Source organism: Chenopodium quinoa, unplaced genomic scaffold (genome assembly GCF_001683475.1).
Source record: "Chenopodium quinoa cultivar QQ74 unplaced genomic scaffold, ASM168347v1, whole genome shotgun sequence".
In the NCBI taxonomy this organism is placed as follows: Eukaryota; Viridiplantae; Streptophyta; class Magnoliopsida; order Caryophyllales; family Amaranthaceae; genus Chenopodium; species Chenopodium quinoa.
In genome coordinates this window covers 961,353-972,357 of record NW_018744151.1, presented here as the reverse complement: position 1 = coordinate 972,357, position 11,005 = coordinate 961,353, and the positions used below count along the sequence as shown (strand labels likewise).

The 11,005-nt window shown below is 33.8% G+C and overlaps 1 protein-coding gene and 1 pseudogene across 1 annotated transcript; both read left to right on the top strand.

Moving 5' to 3' along the window:
- The first annotated feature begins 260 nt into the window (after window positions 1–260).
- LOC110693494 (flavonol synthase/flavanone 3-hydroxylase-like) lies at window positions 261–2,421 on the top strand. Its single transcript, XM_021870606.1, has 3 exons — window positions 261–859; window positions 1,530–1,857; window positions 2,045–2,421. The coding sequence occupies exons 1-3, from the start codon at window positions 381–383 to the stop codon at window positions 2,255–2,257; spliced, it is 1,020 nt and encodes a 339-aa protein (XP_021726298.1). The 5' UTR covers window positions 261–380; the 3' UTR covers window positions 2,258–2,421.
- Window positions 2,422–7,070: 4,649 nt separating this feature from the next.
- On the top strand, window positions 7,071–10,942 carry LOC110693488 (annotated as a pseudogene).
- The last annotated feature ends 63 nt before the right edge of the window (window positions 10,943–11,005 follow it).

Here is an 11,005-nt window from a genome sequence, read left to right as displayed (position 1 = left end):
CAAAAAAAATATAGCTATGTGTTCTTTAAAAAATAGCTATATGCTCCTTACAAAACAGTTACATATTCTTTTCACATTATTTGTCTATACTAAGCAAGGTAAAAACTGCCATGTACCTTAAATTTTTCATATTTTGTGTATAGTGGTGTTGTATATGGTAAAATAAGAAATTTTCTATTATCCACTTCATACTTCTTTGACTAGACACAATATTTTAATCTACTAATAGTTTAAATTATAATAGAGTTCAAGTACACTCTACTAGTACAAGTAGTTTGTTTATAAGTGGCAACAACATTCAATAAATTTGCCATAACTCCTTCCCCATTTCATTGAAACAAAAACATTGACTTTCCAATAGTATACTCTAATTGAAAGTCATGGCTGAGGTAGGAAGAGTGCAATCCATGGCATCAAACACAATATCCGAAGACACCATCCCATCAAATTTCATATGGCCAGAAACAGATCAACCTGCTATCACAACCATCCAAGATAATAATTTCGAAATCCCGGTGATCGAGCTCAACGATACAGATGAAGATAGGCTAGTCAAGTTGATTGCAAAAGCAAGTAGCGAAACCGGTTTATTTCAAATCATAAACCATGCAATACCAAGTGAAGTTATTGAGAAATTGCAGAAAGTTGGGAAGGAGTTTTTTGAGCTGCCACAACAAGAGAAGGAGAAGTATGGGAAACTTCCTGGGTCAATTGAAGGATATGGGACTAGCCTTCAGAAAGAAGATGAAGGAAAAACAGGGGTGAAAAAACAGGGTTGGGTTGATCATATTTTTCATAGGATTTGGCCTCAATCTGCTATTAACCTCAGATTTTGGCCCAAGATTCCTGCATCTTATCAGTAAGTTTTTATTTTTAATTTTATTATTTATTATTTGTTTTATTTCTAATTTTAATTACTCTTCTTATTCTGTAATAATTGACAGAGTATCAATACCATAAATCATCATTGTTAAAATTTTGAAACTTTGATAAATTCAACACTATTTTACTTCTTAATATTTTACTTTATGTAATGTCTAAAATAGATGGTCAAAGTTCTAAAAAAAATCGCAATTATTTTATAATATTGTTTTGTTCCTTGACCATCTTGACCATAGACCATGCTCAAGTTGATATATTTATTTATTTATTTGGTAACCATTTAAAATAAATGCAATTGACTATAATGTACAAAATAAATTAAAATTGAAATGGGTCAAATAAAAAATCTGAATTGGATCAAAAAACAAACCAAATGTCTAAAAGATATGCATATGACCAAAACAAAGTCAACAAATATTAAGGTAAGGTTGAAATTCTTGTAAACCTATTTTGTAAAATAATAATATAATATCATTGGACATCTAGCTTACATATCTTATTAACTGTAACGTTGTAATGTTGATAAACATGAAAATCACCCTATTCATTGAGTTTTATATTATCCTACAAAAAAGATTAGACAACAATTTCATGTATAACGGTCCAAATTGCTACCAACTAGACCATAAAACTATTTAAATGTGCAGGGAAGCCAATGAAGAGTATGCTAAGTATTTGAGAGTTGTAGGAGACAAGCTCTTCAAATGTCTCTCACTAGGACTAGGACTTGAAGGCCATGAACTAAAAGAAGGTTTAGGAGGTGATAAGTTAGAGTACTTGATGAAGATCAATTACTACCCTCCTTGTCCTCGTCCTGATCTAGCCCTTGGTGTTCCGGCTCACACGGACATGAGCGCCATCACATTGCTCATCCCTAACGGTGTTCCGGGCCTTCAAGTTCGTAGGGATGGTGGTTGGTGTGACGTGAAATATATTCCTAATGCTATAATTATCCATATTGGTGATCAGATCGAGGTTTGTCTTGACGACTTTCTTGTATACTTCCTCTGTTTTCACCTTTTTTTAATAGAATCTATCGTTATAATTTGACTTTTAATACGTGTGAAGTTGATTTTAGTTTACTTCATATATATTAGTCCATACCATTTTTTTATATATATAATAATGCAAGGTTGTGCTGCATAAATACTTTGGTTGGCAGATCATGAGCAATGGAAAATACAAGGCTGTTTTGCATAGAACAACCGTGACCAAAGACAGAACTAGAATGTCATGGCCAGTGTTCTTGGAGCCGCCGTTGGAGCATACCGTCGGACCGATTCCTAAGCTCGTCAATGACGAAAATCCGGCCAAATATAAGACTAAGAAGTATCGAGACTACACTTATTGCAAGTTCAATAATAAACCACAGTAGTAAATTAAACCAAGCAATGTTATTAGTCCATGAATAATTGTGCACTTTGTAGCACAAGGGATGTAGCTATGCAACTTTGTATTCTAGTTTAATCTATTGAAGGTCAATGTATGTTGTATTTTCTCTTTTAGAATAAGTGTTACAGCTGAACAATTTACAAGTTACAGAATAATTTTCTTCTTATAAAAGTGATTTGTGTACTAGAGTGTACAATCTAATAATCAATCAATAATAATGTAGTTTTATTTTTAAGAACTTGAGATGGCTTTTATAAATGGGGGGTTAGAATTGCCATAAAGAGGGGGAAAGCAACGGTGGACGAGTAGTGGTGTATATAGAGATGTCAATTCGAATGTTCGGATCAGGTCTGATGAGGTCAGGTTGGGTCGAATCTATTTTTAATGTTGAGTCATATCGATCAATTTATTGCGTCTACGTGAATTGAAATCAAATCGGATATTTTTTGGGTCGGTTTTGGATCAGGTCTAGTCGGGTGTGGTTTTAATGACTCTAGATGTATGTATGTAAGATAATTAAGTCGGGTGTATATAAATAAAAGTGATTTTGGTTTGGAGAACCTTTACCAAAAAAAAAAAGGGACTTCGGAATGAGTTTTTTTTTTTTATTTATTTATTTATTGTGTACAACTTTGGAATGAGTTTTATTGATAAAAATATTGATAAATTAGGTGGCATTTTACATTTCACCATAGTACATGCATGAGACTATCTCATATTCTCATTATAAAAATTGTCTATTAAGGAAGAAGCTTAGTTGGTGGATTAAAATGTCTATTGTGAATTTTCTTTGATATAAAACATAATCAACTAACATCAAATGAATCTCATTAATCTCAATCAAATTATGGTATAAACATTTATGAAATACAAAACAAAGAGAAATAAAGTTAAAGATATTTAAGCCACAATCACATAACAATTACGAATCTGTCAAAATCCAAAGAAACAAATTAAAGACATTGATCAAAGATGATTAAGTTATCGAAAACACACTTTTTTAATGAAATATTTGCAAGAGAATGCAACTCTTTAAGCGGCTTATTGGATAAAGATATTTGTAATCTTTAGTTGAATGATGCAAGTGATTAAGTGCAGGTGCATCCATCTCCACAACACACGTCTCCACATCTGATTGTAGGCTTCCATATAAACGAGCAGCACCGACAACCTTGAAGAAAAAATAAACGAATTGAACATATTAATATCATATTTAGGCTAATTCGGATTCGGGATCAGTTTTGGGTGGTTAGGTTTCAGTCCTCTTCCGATTGTTGTTGTCGAGGATCGAACATGAGTTTTTCCTACCAAGTATAGTCTCAATCACCACTACACCAACAGCCAACTAGTTATACATACTACTATGTAGGTGTATGGATCAATCAATGAAATAAACATATAATTAAGGCTATTCTTTTTATTTATTTATATTTAATTACCATCTCAACTCTATATTAATTTATATGAGTAAGATTAGTTTACATGAACAAGATGGAGTAACTAGTTGTACCATAGACATGATCTAATATAGATCTAAGAAGTTGCACGATTTTGTCTCCGCTAAAAGAAGAAAAAAAATAAACATAACATACAAGTTTATCAAGGTGATAAAATTGAAATACAAAATAGGCGACACATGTTAATTTCTAACATGGAATTTATAAATAACAATCAATTAATCCTTTAATCAACAAAATTAATGAAGTACTTTCACCGGAAGAAATTCAAGTTTATCACCGTGATAAACATGAAAGTTGCAATGCAAATCATGTGGCAAACTTATAAGCATATATCGATCATCAATGTAGCATTATTATTATCCTTGTCACAAAAAAAAAAAAAAAAAAAAAAAAAGTAGCACTATTGTGCCATTGATCAGTGTTTACCGTTAAAACCACGAATGTAACTAACGTTTCTACTATAAATCTGCTAAATATGTTAGTGGTTTTATGATTTATCCAAGATATTATAAGTCAAATGTGCATTGATTTTGTATACAAGTATATGGTTTATTAAGGAGATAAATTGGGGTTTATTCCTTTTATTATTGTAATGAATCATACAAAAATAGGTAAAATTATGATGGAAAAATCACCTTGAGGATAATAGACCATCTCCTTGGTATGAGATTGAGGATTAAAATCGGCAATTGGGGTCTTTGGATCCCTTCTTGCTGCAGCAGCAATGACGGACATCAGTAAAAGACAACTTAGTACCATAACAACAGCTACAACTACGACATTTCCTCTCTTAGCCATTTCTTTCTTTTGATTTTGAAGTATTTAGCTTTGTAGTGCTTTAAAAGTATATTAAGTATGATGTTCGTATTGCATCTCATTCATTATATAGGTGACATAGGGGTAGTACAAACCGTGGTGTCTATTTTTATATACTACCTCGCTGTGTTTCATAAAGAATTGCAATATTTTGAATAGACACGCTTGCTAATGTACAATACTACTTTGAGCGAGGTTGATATTTGAAAAATATACATTAAGATAAACTCAACAATATGTTACCTACTAACATTTGTTTTCATATATTAAGCTAAAAAAAAGGGATCAAAGTGAGAAATGAGAATAATGTTAAAAATCAAAATGTTGCAAGTAATTTAAGACAGAAATAATAATACAATGAAATAATACATGAATAATAGCCAAATAAGGAAAATAACAGTTGCATAAGCGTCAACTTGCTAGGTGCCATACATACTATCCTATATACTTGTAATAATGGAGTAGTCATTTTTTGACTTTCCACCACAATGCCACGAAATCTAATCCTATTAATTCTCAACGGTTACTCATTCCATAAAATAACGTAGAGAGTGAGGAATAGCTCAAGTGATTAGAGTCCTCTTCCCCCCCCCCCATTCTAGGAGGTCCTGGGATCGATTCTCACCCCCGCCCTTGTGGCTCTTTAAACACCAAAAAATAAAAAAATAACGTACAGTATGTAGTAAACACTTTAATATCACTCTCTCCATCTTTAAATGTTGTTCTTGTTTTTAAAAAGTAAAAAATAGAAACAACTTTTAAAGACCGACTTCCAAACCTTAGCAATACTCGAAGTTTACATTTTCATCCTTATGTTTGCTCGTGTGAATTAACCATAATGGGTATAGTCTGATTTTGTGCGGAAATGCTACTCGTTCCTTGCACGGGCGGGCAAATTAATGTGCCTCAACCGTAATTTTGCCATTTCCATGGCTCTTTTGCACGGACAAGCACGTGTCCGCGAGCACGGTCGCGCTCCCATCTTCTCCAAGAAAATATCATGTATTAATAATTTTGCCTTTGTTTTTCGCTTCCAAGTTGGCTAGTTGCGAACACACTATTACTCCACTTGTGTAGAGTTCATGATCGAGAGAATAATTACGAATTGAAACTACTACAATCCAAACCAAGTTCGTTGTTTATATATTGATCTCACACAATAAATATCATCTTCTTAGTTGTTTTATTTTGTTACATTCTACTCTGTATTTCTTTTTCATGAATTGTTAATTTTAAATGCCATCTTTAATCAATGAAATTAGTGTTCTTTAAGCTTTCTTTCAAAATAAAGAAGTAAATTCCACCATATATGGATTTATAATGTGTTCATATATTGGTTAATTCCCTCAAATATCACTACTTTTCAAACAATAATAAGATGTTAAATTTAACAAAATGACTTGTCCCCCTAGTAAATATATATAAAACCACGGTACCACACATAATTACACAAGAATCATTGTATAATGTATCCTACGTAATCCTACCAATTGGTAATCAGTGGAGTAATCCTACTACTTGGTAATCAATGGAGTAAGGCTAAAAAGTAATGCTCCATTACACATGAGTAACATGCTAATAACTCTCCAGATATACGAAAAAGAGCACAATATCATCAGCACATACGATAAATTGCACTAAGAGCCTACACCACTTAAAATTGTCATCATGACATGAGGTAATTAGCATAATATGATAAGATCAACCACAATTTTAGCGAGAACAGATTTTAGAAGCTAAACACTTAAATATATTAAAGAGCTTATAATTTGCATGTCCATAAACTTTGGATAACTATTTTATTTATTTATATTTCTTTTTGCTCTTTTCATTCATTAACACTTTCTTTCCTTAAACATAAAATAAAAATAAATAAATAAATAAAATAAAAACTTTCTAGAAGTACTAATAATATCTCTACTTAAAAAAAAAGATTCGATTTTGAGATTAGGCCATACATTTGCAAATTTTCAAAAGTTTGTAAAGTTGCATCGTTGACTTTGAAACACCACCATTGTCTATTAGTACTGCCAATGGCAAGATTGACAACGCATAAGTCAATTAGTCAAAGACTTGTATCAATTGTTGGAGTTGGGGACCAATACAAAAATGCATAAAATCTTGTACTCGTAGTGATTTTAATTAGTAAACTATAGTTTACTTTTATTTCAATTAAATTCCTTAGTAATTTTCCCAGCAATTCCACGGTCTACACTTTCTAATTAATTCATACACTCATACTCCATAATTCATATTACAAAACTTGTATCATGTGTGCTTTCTAGTTTCCATTGTAAGGCCATCTTTTAATCTAGCTAAATAGCTTAATATGAAATGATTAATATTTGTTTATTTAAACCAAGGAGAACACCCTATTAAGTTAGAAACTCATGAGATCTAGTCAACAGAGTTAATAGGCAAGGTCACTTAAAAGTGGTGGGAAAATCTGAAAATGTAAGAAAAACATCACCCCCTGAAAAGTACTTGGATTATTTTTTTTTTTTTTTTTTTTTTTTTTTTTTTTTTTTTTTTTTTTTTTTTTTTTGTAAGAAGAATGAGACTCATTTGATTAGGAGATTAGAAAAATCCCTCAAATGAGTCTCATGAGACTTGATCCCTAGATCTCAGGAATACGAGGTGTGAGCAATATCACCTCAACCTCAGTTTATATCTTAAAGATACATATCAAGATTTTACTATAAACACATCATCTAACAATACGGCCCGTCAAACTTGGGAAATTTTTTAATCTACTTGTCATAGCCGTCAACCGATACAAACCTTAACAACAGCACCAAGACACTAGAAGTCTAGAACATCCATTAGTTTAAAGCACTCACAAAGTCACAAGTTCACGTGTTTCACTCAAAGAGCTAAACCAAAGACCTCTGAATTTCTAGATTTCGAGAAAAACAAACAACCACCCACCCACCCACCCACCCAACTTACCTTCAAAGCCCTTTCTATTATCTCCAAATTGCCAAATGTAAATACATGATATAATCAATTGATCAAAGAATGATACCTATTTTTGCATTAATTCTATACATTCTTCTTTTCAGTTCTAAAATCTGCTCTGCAATTGACAGTATTACACCTACACAATTCCTAAAAGACTCAGAATCAATACTTTCTAAAAATAGCATTTTCAAGCTAGGATTTTTCAGCCCTCAAAACTCTTCCAATCGTTATGTTGGAATCTGGTATAATCACCCTTCTGAAATGGAAGTTGTATGGGTAGCTAACAGGAACAATCCCCTCACTGATACTTCTGGTGTACTTAAGATATCACTCGACGGAAATCTGCAAGTCTCTGATGCAAAAAATCAGACTGTTTGGTCATCCAATGTCACTCATCCTACAGCCGGTTTTGTAGCAGCCCAACTTCAAGATTCTGGAAACCTTGTTATCCAAGGATTCCCGAACAACACGAGTCGTGGCAATGGGACGATCATATGGCAGAGTTTTCAGCATCCTGCAGACTCAGTCTTACCAAATATGAGGTTCATTCTTAACAATAATTCTGAATTCAGGAAAGTCCTGCAGGCTTGGAAAAGTCCTTCAGATCCATCAGTTGGAAGGTACTCAGTTGGTACTTAACTCTTTAGGTGTTTTTCAGATTATCATCTGGGATGGGGATCGCCGTTATTGGCGAAGTGGACCTTGGAATGGAAACATTTTCATGGGAACAAGATATCATAATACTGGTTATGGCAATATACTCATTAACACCGGGTCATTTGCACAGGAGGAAGTAGGAGGGATGCTTTCTCTGGTTTTTACAGGTGCGAATGAGACTTTGTTGCCTCGTTATGTGATAACTGATCAAGGGATATTAGCTGAAAGGTGGTGGGATGATAGCAAGAAGAACTGGGGAATTGCGTGGCATGCCCCGGAAAATATATGTGACACTTATGGTATGTGTGGAGAATTTGGAAACTGCAACCCTCAGACTAAACCTATTTGCAGCTGCTTGAAAGGGTTTGTGCCAAAGAACGAGGAGGAATGGAGGAGAGGAAATTGGAAAAATGGGTGTGTGAGAAGAAAAAAGTTGCAATGTGGGATTCAAGGGGGAAAAGAAGATGGGTTTCAGAGGTTAAAGATGATGAAAGTGCCAGATAATGCTGAATGGATTGTAGGTCTGAATCCAGATCAGTGCAGAACCACCTGCCTGGCAAACTGCTCTTGTTTGGCTTATACACATGATACCGGTACTGGATGTATGAGATGGAGCGAGAACTTGATTGACATAGAGGACCTTTCGCCTGGAGGAGTGGACCTATTCATTCGGCTTGAACAATCAGAGCTAAGTAAGTTAATCATACCTCTTTGAAATTTCGAATGCTGGACTCTTTGGGATATAATATGCTTCTCAATTCTCATCTTCCCACCTAGTAAAAAAGATCATGTTAGTATGCATATGTAAAATAATTTCCTCTGCTTTGTAGGTACTAGTAAGAGAAAAATAGCAATCATAGTTGTGTGTGTGACTTTAGGAACAGCAGTGATTGCCACTATCATGTACTTCCTGTTCAAATGGAGAGCTCGGGAAAAGGGTAAACACACATCGGATAGATATAGAAAATCTAAATCAATACCAGAGAAGAAATCTGGGAAGAAAGCAGCAACAAATTCATATGTATTCAGAGACAAAACCCAAGTTATGATTGAAGACTTACAAGTGTCAAAACTTGAAGATCTGATCATAGCAACAGACGGCTTTAGTGAGAGTAACTTGCTCGGGAAGGGTGGTTTTGGCCAAGTATTCAAGGTAAGAATGGGTTCAATTCGAACATATTCTATGTAGTCTAAAATGCAACAAAACTTAGCAGGAGATAATCTGATGTTATTTACAGGGTAAACTAGAAAATGGTCAAGAAATAGCAGTAAAAAGGCTTTCAAGAGCATCTGGGCAAGGTGTAGAAGAATTCATGAATGAAGTTGAATTGATCTCAAAACTTCAGCACCGGAATCTAGTCAAACTGCTGGGATGTTGTGTTGAAGGGGAAGAGAAAATGCTGATATATGAGTACATGCCAAATAAAAGTTTGGATGCTTTTCTATTTGGTTAGTATCACAGCAAAATATTTCCAGTCTAACATAGTCTTCAACACCTGAAACTCACAAACTGATTTTTTAACAGTGATATCTATTATATAGCATACTGTCAAAAATTTAAAAATCACAACATAATTTTAATTTTACTTCCTCCTTTTCTTTATTGTGTGGCTTGTTCTGGTACCATTTGAGCAGATCCACAGAAGCAGGAGCTTTCACAGTGGCATAAACGCTTCAACATTATACAAGGGATTTGTCGCGGTCTACTTTACCTTCATAGAGATTCCAGATTAAAAATTATTCATAGAGATCTAAAACCAAGTAACATTTTACTTGATCAAGAACTGAACCCAAAAATTTCAGACTTTGGCATGGCTAGGATTTTTGGTGGTAACCAGGACCAAGCTAGTACTCAGAGGGTAGTCGGAACATAGTAAGTACTCTGCATTTTGCTCAACTATATACCAATCCAAACACATAGTCATGCTATTTATCAACATATTATCTGATACAATTTTCAATCTACATGACAGCGGATACATGTCTTCAGAGTATGCAATGGAAGGACACTTTTCCGAAAAATCTGATGTATTCAGCTTTGGGGTGTTATTACTGGAGATAGTAAGTGGAAAAAAGAACAGCAGTTTTTGGTATCAAGAAGATTTTTTAAGTCTCTTGGGATATGTAAGTTATCCTAGACAGCAAGTTCTAACTTCATAGTAACTTTACTGCAATTTCGTACTTAATCTAAATTCTAATGAACACAATGATTTCAGACTTGGAAACTGTGGAATGACAACACTATCGAAACACTGATAGATCCAACGATTTCAAGTCCAGACTTCCAAGAGGAGATTCTAAGGTGCATACATGTAGGGCTATTGTGTGTGCAAGAGATTGCTAGAGATAGACCAAACACTTCAGTGGTTATGTCCATGCTTGTCAGAGACATTATGGATCTTCCCAGTCCAAAAGCACCCGGATATACACAACGCCAGATATCAGCTGACACCGGTTCATCTCAAATCACAGATGAAACTTCTTCTACGAATCATGTTACAATTACAACTTTGACTGCCCGATAGCACAATTATGTATGAAGAATGAAATGAACCCTCCACACTCTTTTTTTAGGGTGAGGAGTTGAAAACATGGATCCCTTACTATGAGTTCAGTATGGTCAGCAAAATGGTGAACAATATGTCTCTTAAACTTACAAGTAATATACTCATGTTTTTAACTCTGTCAGTCACTCTGTAACGCCATATTCTACTACAGAGCATAACTTTGATCTGTTTGGAGAAAGTAACATGTAAAAATATTGATTTGTGATAGCATTATTATTATTATTATTATTATTTGAATATATTTGTGATAGCATTATAAACTGCAAAAAA

Bases quoted from the DNA above. Each gene is read 5' to 3' on its own strand.
- LOC110693494 (XM_021870606.1), top strand. From the start codon at position 381: ATGGCTGAGGTAGGAAGAGTGCAATCCATGGCATCAAACACAATATCC. The intron at 860-1,529 runs GTAAGTTTTTAT...TTAAATGTGCAG, and splicing joins AAGATTCCTGCATCTTATCA to GGAAGCCAATGAAGAGTATG. The intron at 1,858-2,044 runs GTTTGTCTTGAC...TTTGGTTGGCAG, and splicing joins ATATTGGTGATCAGATCGAG to ATCATGAGCAATGGAAAATA.